Raw genomic sequence first — 22965 nt, forward strand, 5'->3', positions numbered from 1 at the left:
TACAACACTTCCTGTTCTACTTGTTGTGTTTTTTTTTTCTCACTAACCCATCGTTTATGTGTTTTGGCCCACTGCCTCCATATAATCCATCCAGTGACCTACCTTATTTTATTTTAAATTTCCTCACTTCCTCCATATTGCTTACAGAAGACGTCTTGTATTTCGCTTTGTCCTCAGTACCTATGGTACCTGTCCATCAACCCCCTAATGCTTTTCAAAGCATTTTCAGCCAGAGCTCTTGGCCCTCACGTTGAGACAGATTCTGTTTCGTGTCAACCTCGGTGAGAGAAAGCAGAGACCTGGCCATGTAATCCCCTGAGAGGCTGTCAGGCTGGGTACTGCACTCTGAAATACCTTTTGGTGTCACTCACTCTGGGGGAGAAAACAGACACACTCGTATCAACCTGTCTGTGCCTGTCCAGGAAATTGATTTGAATCGTAGATGTTCACACATGATTGGTTTAGAGAAGAGTGCACAATCTGTAGATGCTGGCCTCTCAGTGACCCTTGAGAGGTGACCCGACTCTGGCTGCTTCAGTCAGAAGTTCAAACCTCCATAGACACAATCTGCGTTACGTGTATCAAACACCTGGCGTTGGTGTTGTGCTTCAGATCTTTGGACATGCATGTTGTTTGCATAGTAAGTCCTGGGTTGTGCATGTGGTTTGTGCTTTGAGTCTTTGGTCAGGTACTTTGTTTGTATATCGAGTATGTTGGTTGTCTGACATCATTTTACATCATGTTGTACATCATGTTTGTGTGTTGAGTCTACGCATATTGGTTGTCCTTGGACATGCATCTTTTGGTCGTGCGTTCATTCATCTTTTTTTGGTTTTACATGCAGTGGCTTGTTCCTGAGGTACGCTACAGGTGAGTTTTGGGGGAAAATCACATGACTGAAGGTTCAATAGGCTCGGTTGTCCCTGACATGAGAGGGGTGGCTGAGTTTCCACCACATGATCTGTGGAGAGAGTTGGCCTTGAGGATCCAGCTGAGACGTGTGTGTGTGTGTGTGTGTGTGTGTGTGTGTGTGAGTGTGTGCACGCTAAGGGAGTGAGAGGACACATACACACACACACACACACACACACACACACACACATACACCATACAGACACGCCAAACCTGCCTCCACCTCTTCACACTTCCCCAAAGCAGGGAAATTGTGTGTGTGTGTGTGTGTGTGTGTGTGTGTGTGTGTGTGTGTGGGTGTGTGTGTGGGTGGGTGGGTGTGTGTGTGTGTGTGTATGTGTGTGTGTGTGTGTGTGTGTGTGTGTGGGTGGCTGTGGGTCCCTCCTTGTGTCTCCCATCTCCTGCAGGGAGAGAGATGTTCCCTCTCTCCCTCGTTCTCTCCATCCTCCACTGAAGCAGGGCCAAAGGGGCCCTCATGTGATGGGAAAAATAAAGCCTGCACCGAGTTACCACTGATGCCTTTTAAGGGCAGGACAGGGCCTTGCCTTAATTAAAGAGAGCGAGTGAACAAGCGCTTTCTCTGAGCGGGGAAAGAATGGTAACCGCTCACATGGCAACCGCACTCACCTTATCAACAAATCACACCACATTTTTTGCTCTTCTGTCTGGTAGATAAAATCAACCAAAGCTCGAATGGAGAACATTCCCAAAGGCCGTAAGATAATTGCAATGGGTTGATCTCTGCTCAGGATTGCTAATTTTGTGCAGTGCTTTTTTTATTTGCTTTCTTTCTTTGGCTAACATGGTTGTGTTTGGTTGACTGAAGGGGTTTCCCCCCTGACTGCCTTCCTTAGTTTGGACAGGCTCAGAAGAGGACTGCCCTTGGTTACTGTGTGCCCAGGGAGGGCTACTTCAGAGTTGGCTGTGTGCACTGAAGCAAGCTTTTTTTCCCTTTTTTTAAAAAAAAGGCTTCCCCAAGCTTGGAGCACAACACGGTCACTAAGGGAAACCCCAATCCATTTTAGAGAGCAGAGAGAGAAAAGGAGAGAGAAAGAAAGAGAGAGAGAGAGAGAGAGAGAGAGAGAGAAAGAAAGAACGAAAGAAAAAAAAATACTTGTTGCCAGCATGGAAAATTAAAGAGAGCTCACTCAAGGACATTCAGTGAGGTGGAATAACACTCCCCGGCACAGAGACTACCTCAGAATAGCCAAACAGCCCCCCCCCTAAAAAAAGATAGGTAGGGTGTGTGAGTGTTCTTTCATGCGTGTAATACCATTAACACCATAATAATACCAGTAATAATAGTAATACCATTAAACAGAGGAGTTGCTCCATAAAACACACTGCTACCTCTGCACATACAGGTTGAACTTGGAGAGGTGCATTCATGTTGCAGCCTGTGGTGTGTGCACATAATTTGCATACAATTAACTCATAAACTTCTGAAAAGAACAGAGCCAAAAAGAAAATAACTACTAATATGACTGATGAACTTTAGAGGAATGGCTTAACAAATTGATTGAATTGATCCGTCGAATAGAATTGTTAGACAATATATATTGAATGATAGAAGGTTAGATCTCGACAAGTCAAAAACTTGACTGCATGTTTTTGCATTTACCAGACCAGGCCAGGACTCTTGACCACTCATGTGGTGAAGTAGCCAAACAACTGACTGCCCGGTGTGTGTGTAGGCAAGGCACTTATGGGATGAACGAGGGCCACCTGTAAACATGCCGTCTCGGAACATCGCCAAGCCGCGATGACTCGTAACAGCATGCCTCACCATCCGTGTGTGTGTGTGTGTGTGTGTGTCAGAATACACACAGATCGTGGCTGGCTGCACTACAGTAACAAAAAACAGCCCTCTTGTAATGAGAGAGGGGTTTCCAAATTGACACCATATTTATACTGAGCATATATTACGCCCAACTTCTGCAGAAGTCTGGTTGATGGTGTCTCCTGTTTTATGGGTTGATTGTTAAGTTTTGGTACGCTTGTCAAGCTTTGATTGGCTGGTGATGACAATGCCAGTATGGCACATACTGCGTTGTGTGTGTGTGTGTGTGTGTGTGTTTTATCTGTTTATCTATCTGCTGCGATTTCATTAAACCCTCTTCCTTGGAACTGGGTCTTGGACCGGACATGTCTGCAGGGTTATGTTGAGGCTTCTCTTCAAACTCGTCTAGACAGAACTCAACGCACAAATGCTCTTTTTGATTCATGTCCAGTCTTTGTATTTTCTTTAACCACTCCATTCATTTGCGTTGTTTGTCAGTGTTTTACAAATATTCATGTTTGTTGTGATAAACATAAACATAACATTAAATAACATTGCATAACATTACATAACATTCGCTCAATTCTTCCACTGTTTTTTTTTATTTGTGCAGCATAAATCATGGAAGAAGATCAAGAACATGGTGCACTGGTCTCCATTTGTGATGTCCTTCAAGAAGAAGTACCCTTGGATCCAGCTGGCTGGCCATGCAGGTAGGGCTTGAGGACAAACATTTCGATGGATACTGGCTACACATAGCCCACAATTTGCTACCCACAACCGATGACAGTGTTGGCTTTACAATAGGATTCTTTGGCCCTGTTTATTGTGTGTAGGTCTGAGACAACAAAATACATAATATGTAAATAGAGTATAACATACATACATATATACATATGTATGCGCAAATACAGTATACAGATTAAAGAGCAGTTAACAATAACTCATTCTGCAATATACAAAATGATATGCAATATAGGCTATAGAACTGCTTTGGCTGTTTAGCCTTTATGTATTGGCCTGAAATGAGAATCAAGAAGATTTTATGGCATGATTGGTTTTGGGCAATTTTTTCCTGAGTTCCCTCACAAAAATAAAACTTTTGCAGCAGATTTGCAGCAAACAAGTGGGTGATTTGTGGCAAACAAATGAGTTCACTAGAAAAATATTGCCAGAAGTTTTCCAATGTTGGCCGCTACAGGAAAACTTCCAGCAAAGTTCTGGCAACAATGAGAAGTTTGCCACTAATGGCAAATGTGTTTGCCAGTGATTTGCCACCACACTTAGCCAATAATGGCAAACTTCCAGTCAACTTGCTGCAACATTTCCAAAAGTTAACCACAACTGTTTGCCAGAAACCTATTTGTGAAAATATGACCTTGCCGCAAATTTCCGGCAACTGTTTGCCAAAAACCAGACATACCTGTAAGGGTTACTGAATGACCTCACCTACTTGAGAGGAGAGAATGAAAACTGTGTTCACCAAAAGAACTCAGTTACAATGTCCTCTGAAATGTTTGATGAAATTGACACCACACGGCACATATCAGTCTTGTTGTACTCAGTGTTAAAGCCATCTTTTCCCATTACTGTCCTCTTAAGTCTATTGTCCATCTTTAATTATTGTATATCTTCCATATTCTCATAGTGACAGTCATAAGTACACTGCACTGTGCAACAAAAGTCGTATAGTGTTTAAAATACACTTATAGCAATTTTAATTTTACTTAACTATGGAACCCTTTGGAATATGTTTATGTATAACCTTATGCACCCCCACTATTTACTGATTTGCAGATTGCCTTTCTGAATGGCCCATCATTTCATGTTATGAACCACAAGTAAAATTCCAATGAATTTCCAATTTCAGCTTAAAGAAAAGCTAGGCTAATTTATTCCTCCAGCTCCACTTTGTCCACATAGTGCTGCCTCTGAATACCTCTGAATAATGACCTCCATGTTGTTGATTTGTTATTGTTGTTGATGATGTTTTTATTGTGTGTAGGCAGCTTCAAGGCGGGGGCGAACGGGCACATCCTGAAGAAGCATTGTGAGTGTGAGCAGCGCTGTCTGGACTGGTTGATGAGGGACGTGCTCAAGCCCTTTGTACCCGCCTACCATGGCGACGTGGAGAAGGACGGCGAGAAGTACAATCAGATGGACGACCTGCTGGCCGAGTTCGACCTGCCCTGCGTCATGGACTGCAAGATGGGGATCAGGTTAGTGGACGCTACAGCGTAGCGAAACAAAGAAAAGACTGGAGGAGCAGGAGTACACAAATTGGTCAAAAATGCCTGACGTTTCATTTCTCATTCATCCACATGGTTGCTAATGAGGGTCAGTCATTCATTGGAGTGCAGTTTGTAGAAACAGCCCAAAATGATTCACGTCCATGACCAATAGGTTTCTCCTGTCTGGAAATGACAAAAGCAAAAGGCAGAGACTAGTTTCAAGTTCCTTGTTCAAGTTAATCAAATTTACACATAAAACATTGGGTAAAATTGAATTTTGTCAATGCAGACAATACATTGTGTTATATAAATGAGAAAACTATTTCTGAGAAAAAAACAATAAATCAAAATGTGGCATAAAGTTGAGGGTCATGTAGCTTTGCCCTGGTCAAACTGTCAGGTCAGTGGCAGTCCCACCTTCAGATGCTGTGAGACTCTTTGTGTGTTCCTTCCTATGTGTTCCTTCCTGTTTGAAAAGGGTTTGTGAAACCTGAGGACAAAAGGCCAGGTCAGCGGAGCCAGCTCGCCAGCGCATCACTCTTTCTCTTCCTCCACCTCTCCTGTCCTTCTTTTCTCTACCTCCACCTCTCCTGTCCTCCTTTTCTCTACCTCTAGCTCTCTGACCTTCTTTTGCTTTCTGTCTATCCCTCCTCACCAATGCCCCCTTTCTGTTTCTTTATCACTACCTCTCTTTCACTCTCTCTCCATTTCTCTTCACTCTCTTTCTTTCTATCACTCACTCTCTCCTCTCTCTCTCTCTCTCGCTTCCTCACGCTCTCTGCACCTCCCTTTACTCTTTGCTTTCTCTCCCTCTTCTCTCTCTCTTCCTCTACCCCTCTGTCTCTTTTTCTCTCTTTCATTCCATCTTTCTCTTTCTTTCTTTCTCTTTCTGTCTGTCTCTGTCTGTCTGTCTCTCCAGTACACTGGCAGCCAGCTGGCTCATCTCACACACCAGCTCTTTCATCTGGGAGAGAGAGAGAGAGAGAAAAAGAGAAAAATAGTTACAGAGAGACAGAAAGAGTGAAGACAGAAAGACAGAGAAAGAAAGAGAGAGAAAAAGATAGAGAGAGAGAGAGAGAGAGAGAGAGAGAGGAACAGGAGTAAGAAGAGCCAACTGAACCATTTCCATCCCTGGTCGTTAATTACTCTGATGGAGTAGGGCCGTGTAGAAAGCCTGTCACCCTGCCCGCTGAAGCTCTCGCTGGATTAGCCAGCCCGACGGGACAGGAGCTGTTGTTATGTTTAAGAAGTCCAAGCAAGTAAAATACTCCCATGTTTTGATTCCTCAAGTATTTACAAAAAAATAAGCTGTGACGTCTGAGATGATGATGCCCCGGCCAATAAGGACATCAATTCACAAATCCTCCATATTCTCATCACTGAAAAAAAGGGGTCGTGGACAGTGCCTTCCCCATTCGGTAACGCATCCTCGTCTGCTGTGAGCAGCGGAGGGCGTGGGGGGTTGAGGGGTGGGTGGTTGACACATGGCGGAGCTGAACATCCCTCCGGGCTGCTGTCTCTCTGGTTTCCAGCGCCGCTTTGTTTGCTTGAGTCTAGCGGGAGCCTCGCCTTGCCTCACCAACGGACAAATATAGAGCCGGCCATCTGGCCAGATGGTCAGGATATTAGCAGACGCTGGACTGGGCCTGTCTAAACAAAAAGAATGTGGTACTCTGCGAGAACTTGAGCCTGTCTTGTCAGGGGGGAAAAATATCTGCCGTGTAAGACAGAGAATAAAAATCCATTAATTCAATGTAATCTAGCCAGTAACATGAGACAGTTTGTGAATATTAATATAAATGTATAGCATCTGTTCTTCCTTCGTAAATAGCATTCAACTTCTCAACACATTCCATACTTTAACAACCCAGTGATATTGTCCATCCTCCATAGAGAATGAGCAATATTTAGATGTTTAAATATGATAAAGACACCGAATAGTTTCATGATTTAGTCCTTCCTGTTTCAGCAGATGTTGTTAAAAGATGTACTTAGTACTTAGGTTTGGCGTTAGTTTTAGTTTTAATAACATCCAACATTATGCTCAATTTGTGCAACAATATGTAAAGTACTCTGTATTAATATACACAATTAAATTTTCCATCAAGAATCTATTTGAAATGCAGTTGGGCCTCGTATGGTGCAGTAGAAGTAGTGTCTGCGTCATGACGTCTCAACGGTCTCTGTCCCTGACTTCCATTCATGACCACAAAATAAGTGAATTTGGCCAGATAAGAGCCGCTTTTGTTTTGCATTTTAGCCTTACAATAGGCCGCTTTGATTGAGGGGTTTTCAAAGATTTTTCACTTCATCTGTCAGCAGTGTGTGTAAAACCTGCAATACTTTCACCCATTGATTAATTCCATCTTGACATTTAAACTTCCAGGTTTTAATACATAAATTGACCTCGTCTTTACTCAAGAAGTGCAAACTTTTTGCTCTATTTGCAAAGTGTCAGGGCATCAAAGCAAATACCAAAGCTAAACAAACATGCACAGATGGAATTTAATATTCTGAAAGGGGCATTTTCCGACTGATGTGTTTCCATGCCACAATATTCCAGTTAAAAGAGGAAAACAAGATGATATGTTAGCGATGTTATTCCAGTTTTTAGTTTTCCGAATATGACCTTATTCGGGTCATGGCCTCTGGAATAAGATGTTTACATGACTCATGCAGGAATATTCATGGAGTACATGGAAATGTAGTCATTAAGTGCTTCTCCCCTTTCCCCTGTCCCCCCACCCAGGACGTACCTGGAGGAGGAGCTGACCAAGGCCCGCAAGAAGCCCAGCCTGCGGAGTGACATGTACCAGAAGATGATCGAGGTGGACCCTACGGCACCGACAGTTGAAGAGAACGAAAAGAAGGCCGTCACCAAGCCGCGCTACATGCAGTGGCGGGAGACCATCAGCTCCACAGCCACGCTCGGCTTCCGCATAGAGGGCATCAAGGTGAGGACTCCGTACTGTTGACCTCTGTTTGCGCACCTGCGTGAGCTCTGCTTTGGGCCTCATTCATCCATCCATCCATCCTCTTCTGTGTTCATTAGTGTCATGTTGTGTTTGATGGAGAGACTTTGTAAACATTTGAATTTTGTTGACTCTTGTGTTTTCCTGAAGAGGAGCACCCTCAAAGGGTACACTATGATACACGTCAAGCTTCTCTAACTCTTGGTAAACAACATTTTCCAAGTAACACAAACGGCACATGCTTCCGTTGACATAACCGACCGAGCGTTGCCAAAATAATAGACCTTGTCATGAAGCGATAATTTAAAGGTGCTGCTTAGGGCTTGAATTGAATTACCAATGTTCCAACTTGGTGTGCCCGTTGCACAGAGCAGTCATCTTACAGTTACGTAACCGTGGGCCGTTGCCTGAAGCAACAGCAGCGGGGGTTGCTGGGGGATACCCGGGAGTGTTTCTGTCACATGTTAAGGCCTGTCCATGGCATCTCCATTCTATCTGACATCAGTTTGTGACGGCTCGCCTCCCGCCACAACTCGGTGCATTTTTCAGACCTTGCTGAGAATGAGCAGATGTGAAGTGTCGAAGATGCCTGTTATGTAAATAATCCGTCATGGAAAAAAGGAAGAGAAAAAAAACAAAAACGAGAAGGACCTTGGAGGGCGTCCGTCCAATTAGTTTACTGCAGGCTGGTCTAATGCTTCCCTAAGCTGGGGAGCAGAGATCACTATGACCATGTTTGGTCTAAAACACCATTTTTTTTTTCCAAAATACATCCCCATTAATGAGCGGTAGGGCAGATGTCTTGCATGAATAACACCGCCGGGGAGCAACCAGTGTTCTCGCCGGCAGGACTTTCCATCTCCGCAAAGACCTGCTCGGTACAGAATGTCCTTAGAAGGCCATGGTACGGCCCGCACTTTGTTGTCATGGCATCCCAGGTTGCCCTCAGCGACTGCACCCTTTAGAGAAAAAGGGTGCATAGGCTATTGTGGACTTAACAAGGCTAAGCGGTATATTCCTAGCTGGTCAACAAATCTGATATAAGAAAGTGAGGATTTTCGTAACAGAATCCATGTCCAGTTTATTAACTTAATATAGACCCATACGGACTTCACAGAAAAAATATGCTGTTTTATCCTTTTTGTTATGCAATGTATCTTTTCCCCAAAGGGACAACATTGAAAAAAGCACCCATACACACAATACATTTTTTGTTATGCACTGGAATGTTAGAAATCTACTTGTTGACAGCGTTTCATATTACACATCGGACTAATACTGGGGCATTCACATACGTCTTTCCAATATAAAGCAGATATTTGTAACCCTTTCCAACTTAACAGTGTGTGTGTGTGTGTGTGTGTACTTCCAATTTTTTCCCTCTCCTGTAGAAGGAAGATGGAACGGTAAACAGAGACTTTAAAAAGACCAAGAGCCGGGAGCAAGTGACAGAGGCATTCCACGACTTTGTCAAAGGAAACAAGAACATCCTGGTGAGTGTGACGCTGCCATTTCCCTCAAGGCTGCTGGGCCAAGCCTTTAGGAAACTCTCAGACAACAACCACACCCCCATCCCCAACACACACACACACACACACACACACACACACACACACACACACACACACACACACACACACACACACATGCATACAAACACACGCACACACTGACCCCACAATCCTCCATATCTCTACACACACACACACACACACCACAACCCCACTTTCCACCAGCACCACCCACCACTAACCACTCACCCACACCCTAATTCCAGTGCTGCTTAAGCAGAGGCGTTGGCCCGGTTCCAGGCCCAGGGCTGCGGGCTTAACCTGTTGAGGAGTACGGCCACAAATATGTTCGAATTTTCGCGAACCAAGAGTTCCGCATTATGATGTGACAATTACCCTCAGAGATTTCCCCCATAGACTGTATTAAGAACACTGAAGCTATAGATCGTTTGCGTAGAATTCCAGAAGGAACCAGGACAAAAATTCCCTCCTCAATAGGTTTTAAACTGCCACATAAACCAGGGCCCTTGTCCCTGGCACGATGCTGCAGTGACAGTTGTTTATCTCGCTGCTCACAGGACAAACAGACTGCTCAGCCTTGACCCCTCAGTGGCCTGTTAGCCCTACACTGCCTGCCTTTTGAGCCTTAGCCTCAGTTAGCGTCGTGGTGCTGCCAGGAACAATGCACTTCCTCAATGTGTCATGGAAGGGTTTTGTTTTGTTGTCCTGTGTTTGACAAGATGAGTGTGTTTGCGGGCAAACAGCGGCCTTCTCAGTGGACAAAACGGAAGCTGTCATTGTATTTGTTATAATTAATACATTAGTAAGAGTCTTTGGCGCCAGCTGTGACTTGAATAATTTGAATGTTCTTCCTTTCTTTTCTTATCTTTCTTTCTCTTTCTTTCTTTCTTTCTTTCTTTCTTTCGTAGACCTCTTATCTCAGCAGACTAAAGGCCATCAGGGACACTCTGGAAACATCAGCATTTTTCAAGACACACGAGGTAAAAAAAGAACCACTTTGTCCTCCCTGATTCAAGCGATATTAAGGTCCTGAGACATCAAAGCTAGGCCTTCTTTGCTTGCGCTGCTTTTCTTATCCACTGTAATTGTTGAGAGAGGAACAACTCGAAACAGCCCCACATAAACAGTGGAAACAGACAGCAGAAGTTTGAACTAATTCACAGACTTTATCGACATGGCCAGATAAGCTGGTCCATTGTAGATTCAGCGTTCATCGTTTGAAGGTCGTTCGAGAAGGTCCAGCATAGCCTAGTCAAACTCATGCTGCTTATATGCACCTGGGCTGTCTGGTATTTCACTATGTAATATTTTTGTCCCAAGTCTTACTTAAAAAAAGTAGCTGTCGAATCCACACGAAACTATTGATTAATTAACATTAAGGATATAGCTTAAGCTTGTTCTGTCTGCATTGATAATGTATATCTATTTAAGTCTTTGCTATTTAGAGAGAACTGATAACATGGTTTACATCTCTGTAACGGGGACATCCCTCTTTCAAAGAAATCAGGACATGTTTAATTATTGTGTGTGTGTGTGTGTGTGTGTGTGTGTGTGTGTGTGTGTGTGTGTGTGTGTGTGTGTGTGCACGTGCGTGCGTGTCTGTCTGTGTGTGTGTGTTTGTGTGTGTGGTGTGTACTTGTGTGGTGTGTGTGTGAATGTGTGTGTGTGTGGGTGTATATATATGTGTGTGTGTGTGTGTGTGTGTGTGTGTGTGTGTGTGTGTGTGTGTGTGTGTGCGTGTATTAATGTTACTGCCATGGAGGATGCGATTCATTTACATTGAGGCCACTCAGAAACACACGCGCACGCAAATGACCACGTCTAGTTAACCAGCCCTCGGCTCTGAGAAAGGAAACAGTGTGGTCTCTTTCTTGCCAAAGGATGTTTACTGAGCAGGGAGAGAATGCTTTGTGTTCAGACATGGAAGTGTGTGTGTGTGTGTGTGTGTGTGTCCTACCCATGTCCTGTCCTCTCCTGGCGCCATGGTGATTAGTACCTGCTCTTGTGCCGTCCCTTGGTCATTTTTTACGTCAACTTTATTTATTTTCTCACACACACATCTCTGTTGCATTCAATTGTTTATTTGGTTGTTCAGGTGGTAGAGATCTAGATCTCTAGAATGTTTTTATTAGTTTGTTTATTTGTGCCCTTTTCTCTCAGTTGATTAGAAGCTCATTCTTCCTTCTTCCTTCCCGCTTTGTTGTTTATTTGATGGTTGCTTTATTTATTTGTTTTCTTACCTCAGGTGATCGGGAGCTCGCTTCTCTTTGTCCACGACAAACGCGAGCAGGCCAAGGTGTGGATGATCGACTTTGGCAAGACCACGGCGCTGCCGGAGGGACAGATCCTGAGCCACCGGGCCACCTGGGCAGAGGGCAATCGCGAGGACGGCTACCTCTACGGCCTCGACCACCTGATAGACATTCTCGAGGACATGGTGTTACAGGAGCCCCTCTAGAAAACAACACAAGCTTGAAAGAAATGAGAAAGAAAGATAGAGAAAGAAAGAAAGAAAGAAAGAAAGAAAGAAAAAGAGAGTTGAGGAGCCCCTCTTCCTTCTCCCGGGTTGGGTTGAAGGGGTTGGGGGAACTCACACTACAGGATGTCCTGTTTTTCCTTCGAAAAGCTATCCTCCAACCCTTCCCAAAAATATGAGACAAAAAAATCAACAAAATGAAACGGGGAAAAAAAAAACAACCAAACGACAGACACTCAAGTGAAATGTGAAGACTGTTTCCTTATAGTTCGGTAATCTTTTAAAGGTTGACTTTCCGTTGCAGTAGGTTTTTTGTAGCCAGTGTCCTCATAAGCCTATAGGGAGATGTACCGCAGGGATCTACCTAATTTATCTTTATTCTATCATAGTGTTACCTAACAGTGTCAAGCACTTAAATCTCACATTAACGTTCCACAATTACATTTTCGATTTGAACATGCGACTTTACAACACTTGTTACCCGTGGTAAAAGTGGGGATGTAATGAAAACATTTCACCTCGCTGTTCCAGGCAGTTAAATTTAGCACAAATCGGTTTCCTGTCCAGCAACTTTGTCAAGTGTCCTTTAAGGTTAGGATGGATTTAAGATGTGCTAGTGTAATAGTGAATCTATCCCTCCATTACATTTTAATCGTTATCTTTAACATAGATTAACCTCTCCAATAATGTTTACCGTTTTAGCCTTAATGTGATCATAAATTCTTTTATCATGTGCCTTTGGTCATATATATGCTTTTTATAGTGTACTATAAGAATGTAGCATCAAGTGGTCTTATGAAGGTGGTAAATGACTTATTTTATTTACCGCTAGTAAAGCTCCAAAATCAACATTCCTTTTCAGTGAGGATCTCCCTGAGGTAGCTCTCAGTGTACAGAGGGAGGAAGAGTCTTTCAAGAAGTGATTCATGGCCAAGTAGAAGTAGACATGTCCCACTTTATATTTAATGTCCTTAGGTACTGTGTACTGAATTGTTTATCGATAGTAGTAATTGATAGTATGTAATGAACTATAGTGTTACCTAATTTATAGTGTGGAATATACTATAGCATTTAGTACATGTTGCTGTAAGATACTTAGAACTGGGGTTTATGGTATGGCTATGTGTACTTACAAGGTATTATTTCTTACCTCCAGTACACTGTTATAAGGACATGTGATATAAAATAGGACTGAGACATTTTATATTACAGTTATAATGGCAAGTGCCTTTTGAATTTCCGAGTGTCTGTTACAGTCCATCTTAAGTGGCCATCTAGAACTTTCTAAACATGTCCACTTTCCGCTGTCTCAGGTGCATGTATAGCCAGAGCGGTCAGCTAAACTGTGTTGACGTTTTTGGAAGCGACCTAAAACATCCCTCCAAGGACCATATTAGTGTCCAAAATCCTGGTTGTGTTCTCTGTTAAACACAATGCAATAATGCCTTAACTTAACTTGCTATGACCTCCCCCTGCCCCAACACATACACACACAAACACACACCCTCTCTCTCACACACACACACACACACACACACACACACACATACCATATCCTGTCATTTAAGGATGCTGGCTAGTGTGTTTTGTTTGAAGCAGGTGCTTATTGTTTGCATGGGATATTTGCCATGCAAATCTGCCTTTTCAACACGGTCCTTCACATTGATATCAGGTCCCCGCGAAACAAACTGCAGGAGATAGTCCACCGACTCTAACAAGGCCAGACAGTAAACATTCCCTAATATCCCGCAATAGCTTTGCATTCAATCAGTGTTTCCACATAGATACTTCTAATAGTGGACAATGACTTAACAGGAACAAATGTGACTCAACACAGTGCAATAATCAAGCCTCTGGTAAGTCAATTGTGCACATTTGTGTGCACATATTGAAGAGAAACCTCTTGTTTGTACACAAGCATCACTTCTCTGTTCATTGCTTATGTGTGGAACTCTTATTATTGGCGAGAACGAGTTACCTAAAGGGCTTCGTAAACTTGAAGTAGGAACTGAGAGACAGGTTAGCAGGTACAGCAAGTGAGTTCCCAAAGAAAGTGGTCAGTTCTCTAAAATAAAAATAAAATCCAACCTACACAGACAGGACAAAGCTTTTGCAATTTTACAAACCACAGTGTCCCTTTGCCCTCAGTCCGTGTCCGAGGGGGCATATGCAAGAAGGCAGACTACAAACCAGTTTTTGGATTCTAGTTTGACAGATTCTCATGCTGTTTTGCTGTTCAAGTCATGTCTGTTTGAAGACAAAATACTCTCACTTAAAAAGAGATTTTAACACTTTCAAAATGACACTGTTGAGTAGATGCAGCTTGTGAACTTCCTGTAGCTTGTGGTGTTTGAGAAAGTGAACACTTGAGAGTGAGTCGCCCTCTGCTGTCCTGGTGCTGTTATTACACTGAACAAACTAGAAGAAAAGATGTTGAAAGCTCTTAATCCCCTCACTCCATAATGGTTTCCTCCTTTGATCACAGTATGTGAGACCTTCAGTTACAGCCTCTTTTTTTTAGGGTTTCAAAATGAATAATCATATTTATTTCCTTTACATTTGTAACAGTTGCACAAGAACACTAAATGTAGCTACATGTTTACATGTCTACAATTGGCTTCAAATTCCTCTGACGTGAGCATTTAGTGGTTTGTTGTAATATAGTACTCATTTGCAGGTTCATGTAAGACGACAAAAAAGTGCACCTTATAGACTAGTGGAACTTTCTTGTGGTCCAGGTTGCCGGCAAGCAAATCACAGCTGTCTTTGTCTCTGGGCGATGATGGTTGACGTGTGCCGGTGTGCGTGTGGTCTGCTCTTTGGAGATGGCAAATGTCGGAATGACATTTGTCTGTTTTGCGCTGGGAGATTGTGGGTTGGTGACACTTCAGAGATGTAATAAGAGGCTCACCATGTGCAAGGTCAAGATTCGTTTGCCTTTACACCAGTACTCATGGACCAGTACTCATGTAAATCCTGCTATGTCAATACTGCAATGTGCTATGCTTGGCTGTACAGTTTTACTGAAGTAAAAATTGAACAGTGGCTGCAATGAGACTGATTCTTCTCTGAGTTTTTTTTTCTGTGTCCTATCCATTATGGTTACTGATCATCTAACAAAAGAGGGAGTACATTAAAATGTTTGCTGTGTTGATTCATTCATTTGCTGTCCATTTTGGAAATGCCATGTGGGTGCCAATCAAAGGGGATGCATTGAGAAGAAATGTTAAATGCTTTAAATGTCACATGTGACAAACATATGCCTACTGTGTCTGGCCCTTTTTCTGCAATTAACACGTGAAGATTCAAGCTAGCCACCGAGTCCACAGCTAAACTCGTTAGCAGTTTATTTACAAATTACTGATAATATGGAATATTAACCTTTCAATTTTAAGGTTTTTAGAAGACATTTTAAGGGCAATAAGTACATTTTAAGGGCAATAAGTAAAGTAAAAAAATAAGTAAATTTGTATACTGTATGTATAATTCAGCAAACATGTACGATTATGGTGATGACTATGTTTATGTTTATATGATTGCATAGTTGACACTCTTACACAGGTTGCGTTGCAGGTGTTTTTACACAACCTAGACAATAGGGTGAAATAACCTAAATGCATGAAATAAAAGAACTGTAGGTATTTGTCTGGTTCGGAGATCCTCAGAGGCCAGGAATTAAAGAAGCCCTATACAGGTCTGGTTATTCCTTCGCTGTTTCTGGGTTTTCGCCTGATTTGGGCTCGCATTTTTCACGACATAGCTCCCCCTGCAAGTGACTGCTACTCTAAACCCCCACTAGCTAGCAAGCTAGCCATCAATAAACCAAGCTAAACACATAGGGCTCACAATAAAACGATCGAGCAAACACATTGTTCAAGAGACTATCAAATCATATTACAAAAACGAAGTTCACCCAAGGGTAGGCTACTTACAATTTCAACAGCCAAAAAGTCAAGTCGGAGTCCGTTTTGCAGTCTTCTTAGAAACTACAATCTGACTACATTTTCGAGTATTTCCGCCGAGTTACATCCGGATGTTTTCGGACCGCGACCAGAAAGTTGCATATTCGGTTTTTCCGCGGAGAAGCACTAGGGGGAGACGAAGCACCCACCAAACGACCCAAAAAGTGTTGTAGAACCATCATAACGACTCTCAACCTGCATAATTAAGGTCATTTTTGCTCAAATTGTTGCATAGGGCCTCTTTAACTGACTGTGATCCTCCTTATCGTATCTCTTTTAAAATGGAACAAGATGAACAAAACTCTTACATTACCCTTTTGGAAGCAGCACTGCAAGCACATCCTTCTTGTAAACAAAACTTTGAATTGCAGTTGCTTATTCAGTTTCAAAGAAAAATGCACAACCATGTCGTTTGATTATGACACACAGCCTTTGGTTGTGTTCAAAAGCCGTGCTTGTTTTCTACTTAAGTAACCAATGAATAAACAGAAATAGGTTTATAAACTGTAAAAAGGAAATCTTTTTTTCTGAAGCTCAGGGAATACTTTCAGATGTTCCACTAAAGAACAATCGCTGTTATGTCTTGACCTTAGATGAAATCCCCAGGTCCAACTCGCAGATCAATTCAGGTTAATTGGCCTAGGTTAAAGGGTTTTTAGCCATTATTACTGAACCATGTTAATGTGGATGTAATAAAACACTATAAATAACACAGATTTTCTTACAAACTGCTATAGTTGAAGTTGTGGTGTAAGCGGTGGCACCGTGCCACATGTGTCTCAGTGCCCTTAGGGACCCAAATTTGATTCCGATTTGCGGTCATTTCCCGATAAACTCAAATTATTAAAATAATAAGATAATGACTCTACTTTTGTCCTCTAATTAAAGTCTATTTCCAACCAAGTATTTTCAAATACAATCTCTCTGTCCTTATTAAAACTAGGCCACAAAACCTCTAAGTATCTTATGTCATGCATGACTCCATGGTAACGTACTCCAAACAACACAAATCTTCAAGGTTCAATGTAATGCTCTTTGTAAGCACAGTAACTCCCATGAAAACATGTTTCCAAGTTGAGATTGTAAAAGTAAACAGTGGCCTATTAGTTTACTAGTTACGATTCCATGCCATCAACCCCAGTGCATCACTGACACCAGAAAAGTGTGTGTCGACTGGTTCGCTAGGAAAGTCTGAGGATGTAAACAGAACCTTTAGGACAGGGGTAGATGAGGGGGACTACACTACACAGCCCAGAGGTGCTTGGGGGTCTTCTGGGTCCCAAAAGCAGCACTTCCATATTTAGTCATGCTCGGCCTGAGTCAGAGTGCTGGCACGGAGCCTGAGAAAGGGAAGTTGGCCAAGGGGGAGCAGGGAGTTTGGACAGAGGCCATGAGAGAGGGGAGGGCGAGAAAGAGAGAGGAGAGAGGGAGAAAGAGGGGAGAGGAGAGGGAGAGAGGGAAAAATACACCCACACATCCTTCTTTCCTAGTCTAAGGGTGTGCTGGCCATAAGGGTGCAAGGAATCTGCTAAAGACTAGACTGTCCATCACCGGAACATTGCTGAGCCTGCACTTACACCATGCTGCCAGCAGGGTGCCACCCACTCCTTCACAGTCTGTTGTTGTTGTTGTTAATGGTGGTGGTGCTGCTGCTGTTAGTTGGTTAGCTAAGCACTGACATGCCAGTAATTGGAGTTCTCTGCTGCGTGTCATGTTTTGAAAATGCCTGCGGTTTTATTGTGGTTCTGTTACAGGTCCACAACACACACACACACACACACATACACACACACACACACACACACACACACACACACACACAACACACAAACAAACACACACACACACACACACACACCACAACACAAAACACACACACACACACACACACACACACACACACACACACACACACACACACACACACACACACACACACACACTGTGTGCACACATGTGCACTCAACCCCATAACACTGACACTGGGGATACATACAGTTGGGTCTTGCGTTGACATGGGCCTCCAGTTCCTTGTCTATTATATGTTTAGCAACTGCTGTTGAGGAAGAGGGGCTTGAACTATGGGCAGAAATCCGTGTTTGGACACTAAGATGGAGGAGGGAACATGCATGCGCCCCCAAAGGCTGTTGAATGGAATTCCCCTGTCATTTAGTTATTGAGGGGGGTCGCTGATGGATGGAGATGGAGAGAAATCAATACTGTAGGCTTATTTATAGCCTACATCTATCATCTGATGACTATAATGCATGGGCGTGTTCACCAAAAAGTGATCAAATGACAGAAAAAACAAATCTATAAGGTGATTTAATACTACATCTGCAATTACAGCTGTAAGCTGTATAAGCTCTGCCTAATACCGTAAAAGATAACGCAGTCTAGATCACAGATGTGAAGACATAAATAACACTGATACTGATTGTAATATTATCTGCATGGATTGAACATTGAGGTTGCAGATTAACTAGGTCACAGGGGTTGGGTGTAACAAGAACATAACATCTTCAGAGGGAATATGACTGATGACTGGCCATTTCTGTATACAAGAACATAATGTCTTCAGAGGGAATATGACTTATTACTGGCCATTTCTGTATACAAGAACATACATAACTGACCTCTAGTGTTCTGTGTTATTGGATGTGACTCTGTCCTCCCACTCTGTATTGTGATGTCACAGAGTCACAAAGCAGCTGGTGGGTTGCGTGTGTGCACACACACACACACACACACACACACACACACACACACACATAAATACCATGAGTATTTCAAGGGTTGGCCTGGCATGAGAAAGACGGTGTGCAAGCACGGCTATGATCGGCTCTGTCATTTTCATGTGTTTTTAAATTATTATTATTATGTACTCCTTAAGCCAGCATATAGTAGATAGACAGCCATCCATGACTAACTCATCTTATTGCATCTGGTAGCACTGAAGCCACACTGGGTCTCCGGCAGTATTTAATGTAGTGTTTTATTTTGCAAGGTAAATTCTTGTTGGAAGGTGATGGAAGGAAGTCATCAAAATACAACACAGGTACAATTCATTTGTTGCTGAATCAAGGCACACCAATCTTCAGCTGTGATGTATATGCCATATTCAAATCCAGTATAACAGGGACATCAATAGAGGTATAAATCTATCATCTTGCAGTGCCACCTGTTGGCCATATGAATAACAAGCTGTCTCATCTTACTGTCAACTTTGAAGACGCTTCTTTTTTGTGCACACATTACAATACTTGTAAAGCAGCTTTCTCAACCTTGAGGAAACAAAGCATTCTATATAATATAATATGATGTGATTGCTATGTAATTTTGTTTTGTGGAGACACAATTTATTGGACTGTCCTTTCAAAGGAGCCAGGGATTCGCCATGAGAACTGACAAGAGCCTTTTTATTTGGCCAGCTGAATAGCAGCTTGTCTTCAGGAGACAAAAAAGGAAAAATACACCATGTGAAACAAAGAACGACAGACAGCTTGGGAGAATACAATTGAAGACAAACGACAGAGCAAAGGGACTTGGCTTTAAAACACAGATGAAACAGTGAATGCAACCAAAAACAAATGTGACAATGATAAAACACAAATTAAAATACAACCCCTTTTCCAAAAAGTGATGCGCTGTGTAAAATCTACATAAAAACAGAATGCTATGATTTTCAAATGACATAAACTCTATATTAAATTGAGAATAGTGCAAAAGAAACATATCAATAGTTGAAACAGAGAGATTGTATTTTTTTCTGGAAATAATATGTTCATTTCAAATTGTGATGCCAGCAACACATCTCAAAAAAGTTTGGACAAGGGCATGTTTGCCCCTAGGTTGCTTCATCTCTTCTTTTAACAACTAACAACAAATCTGTAAATGTTTGATAACTAAACCAGTCCTGTTGCTGGCGTTTTTATTATTGAATGTTGTCCCATTCTTGTCCATTAAAGGATTTTAGCTGCTCAATACTCTGGGGCACGAATACACCCCCATACCATTGTAGATGCTGACCTTTGAACTGTGCACTAACGACAAGTTGGATGATCCTTCTTCCCTTTGGCCCGGAGAATGCAGAGACCATGATTTCCAAATATAATTCGAATTTTTGATTGGTCTAACCACGAGGAAATTGTCCACGTTACCTCAGTCCATTTGAAATGAGCTCAAGCCCAGATAAGACAGCTGCATTTTTGGATCATGTCTAAATATGGTATCATCTTAGCATGATAGAGTTATAACCAGTATTTGTGGGTGGGAAATGAAACTGTGTTCATAGACAATGGTTGTCAGAAGTTTTCCAGAGTCCATGTTATAATTCTCTTCACAGAAACTGGTCTGTTTTTAATGCAGTGTCATCTGATGCCCTGGGGATTGCAGCCATCCACTACTGTTGTTCAGCCCTGTCCTTTGTTTACAAAGATTTCTCTGAGTATTTGAATGATATTATTAAACTTTGTCTTTTATTACTTTTTTTTACTACTTTTGCCTTTGTTTTTGCTTACTAATTATTCTTTATTTTTAAATGATTTTACCTTGTGTTTTATGTTTTCTTTTTATTATGATCTTTACCTTTTAACTATTCTTTGACTATATTGCCCTTCTATGCTTTTATTTGTTATTATCGTTTGGTTTTGTTTATGTAAAGCACATTGAATGACCTCTGTGTATGAAATGTGCTATATAAATAAACTTGACTTGACTTGACTTGATATTATATACTATACAGTATATGATGACTGTATAGTATATAATATCATAATTCAAAATGAGCATACTATTTCATGAACTAATAATATGTGTCAGTTTCAACATTTGATATTATGTTGTAGTCCTTTTGCAACTAAATGTGGGTTTACAAGATTTGCAGATTATCACATTCTGATTTTGTTCACATTTTACGGTGTCCCTAATTTTTTGGGAAAGGGGGTTTCAAACATGCATTGTTCTTACCAGTAACATCTGTGTATGTATGTCACGATATAGAAAGTCAAGCTTGTTTCTTATGCTTTTTTATTAGCCTTATTTTTTTGTGAGAACAGGTTATGTCACAGTTTATGTAAAATTAAGAACAGCACACCCACATATTGTACACAAGAGTCTGTTTGACTCATAGATCAAAGCTATTTGCTATTGTGCTATGGTTAGTTGTGTGATATAACCAATGACTATATTTTTACTTTATCTTTAACCAACACAATTCTTCTTATCAGTATCACATTCTCATCAATAGTGTCCCAGTCCCTGACTACCTTGCCTCAAGCCTCAATTCAGAACAGCTCTGAATCTTCCAGGGCCTCCGTACATCCTCCTACACCACTGGGTGTTAATGTTAATGTTTACTTCTCACTGCGATTTCTTTCACAGACTTTTCCTTGCCCCCCCCCAACACACACACACTCTTTGTGAACCACTTGGCACTTGGGAGTGGTCACATAAACCGGTACGGTGGTCACATGAACCGGTACGGTGGTCACATAAACCGGTACGGTGGTCACATAAACCGGTACGGTGGTCACATGAACCAAATAAGTCAAATACATTGATCAAGGTCTTCGTTTCCTTTTATTTACTGTGTTTGGTGCAGATTATTGTGTCACTTTTGGACGTTCAGCACATTGCCTGCTCTGTTGGCTGTTCTGGTGCCAGGATGACCCTTAGTGACCCTTTTTGTCCCCAAGCACCTTTGTTCAGGTGGAGCTCCGAGCACAAATAACTAGAATGTTCCAGGAGCCACCTTGACAAAAGATCTGCTAATAATGGCAAGAAATAAAAGTGCAAAAAATGCAAACTTTTATGTTGGCCACTTTGGGTCTTCTTCAGTGGGAATGTACCGGCTTCCACAGCCCCAGTCGAAACACACAGGACGCATGACGTATCACAGACACTATTTATTTATCTGCACATTGATGTTATCACTTAATGTATGCTTTTTGGCAACAATTGTCAATTATGTTCAGCAGTCATCCAATGTATTCAACTGGGTGTGATGAAATAAGATGATTAAAGCTCACAAACCCCGTCTACACCCATTTAATCACAACAAAAGGATTCAAAAGAACCTCATTTTTTCTTCACTTCGACCACATTGATTTCATCTGAACTCATCCAGTTCAGTGATCACTGCTTCACAATGTTTTACCATTTTTAATGGCAAAAAAGATTACAACGGCTAAATGTGATAGCATGTAGACCACAATAATTAGGCCATTCTGAATGAAATGCTTTTAGTGAACATCAGAGGCTGAATTTCCCAATCTTTGTAGCTGCAGTGGCTAATGACGCTCTTTGGATAGTCTGACTGTGTGAAGGGTGTCCTGACAAACCAATCAGCTACTCTGATCAATGCAATGACTCTGTCATTGACAACAATCATTTACCTCAAATCTGATCTTCTTATGGGCTAATTTATTTTTTCTTAATAAATCAATTACCAATCTAAAAACCTAATTTCCCTCTCACAACACTCCCCATCCCCTTCATTATTTCAATCAAGTAAAAATAACTCATACTAATTACATTATTAAATCCCAAGAGCTTGAGTCAATACTTGATTAAAGTGGACAGTATCTATGGTAACTGGCCCAGTAAAATCTCACTGAACATGACAAAGATGTTTTTCCCTTTCCACATTGACTGCTAGTGATAAACACTGATATGAAAAAAAAACAATGAGCCCTCAAGATGGTTATTTATGAATGGTAGGTAGAGTGTAGCAGGTAAAAGAGTAAGAGATAGTAAGATCTTAAAATGACCCATGATCCATGCAGAATACTGTTTAAACGGTAGATTTTAGAATCATTCTCACATGTCATAAGGCTTTACATATCACATCATAAAATACAATCCGGGAGAGCCCCACAACACTACAAAACAAATCATCATGAAAAACAAAACCACTACACATCTTACTTATTTATCAAAATAATAGAATAAGAAAAGAAATAATAAAATAACAAATCATGGTAATAGAATAATAGAAAGCCATAATAGAAAGTATTCAGCACAGTACAAGACAGTTGGCACATTATACAAGATCCTTTAGTGTTTTAAGTGGGTATTTTTGCCTGTGTTGGTGAGAGAGC

General features: G+C 41.7%; 2 protein-coding genes across 3 annotated transcripts in view; one reads left to right on the forward strand and one right to left on the reverse strand.

Moving 5' to 3' along the window:
* itpkb (inositol-trisphosphate 3-kinase B) overlaps positions 1–14964 on the forward strand; it is a 31306-nt gene extending 16342 nt beyond the window's left edge. Inside the window, exons 3-8 of the mRNA XM_048250878.1 lie at positions 3306–3405; positions 4698–4911; positions 7673–7877; positions 9287–9388; positions 10336–10407; positions 11673–14964. Coding sequence (XP_048106835.1) covers positions 3306–3405; positions 4698–4911; positions 7673–7877; positions 9287–9388; positions 10336–10407; positions 11673–11885 — 906 coding nt within the window. The 3' untranslated portion in view covers positions 11886–14964. The remainder of the gene's footprint in view (positions 1–3305; positions 3406–4697; positions 4912–7672; positions 7878–9286; positions 9389–10335; positions 10408–11672) is intronic.
* Positions 14965–21756: 6792 nt separating this feature from the next.
* stum (stum, mechanosensory transduction mediator homolog) overlaps positions 21757–22965 on the reverse strand; it is a 17131-nt gene continuing 15922 nt past the window's right edge. For both annotated transcript variants that reach the window (XM_048251345.1, XM_048251344.1), the window contains one exon: positions 21757–22965. This exon is cut by the window's right edge and continues 289 nt beyond it. The gene's annotated coding sequence lies outside the window, so the exon portion shown is untranslated.

This window comes from Alosa alosa, chromosome 8 (genome assembly GCF_017589495.1).
Source record: "Alosa alosa isolate M-15738 ecotype Scorff River chromosome 8, AALO_Geno_1.1, whole genome shotgun sequence".
Taxonomy (NCBI): Eukaryota; Metazoa; Chordata; class Actinopteri; order Clupeiformes; family Clupeidae; genus Alosa; species Alosa alosa.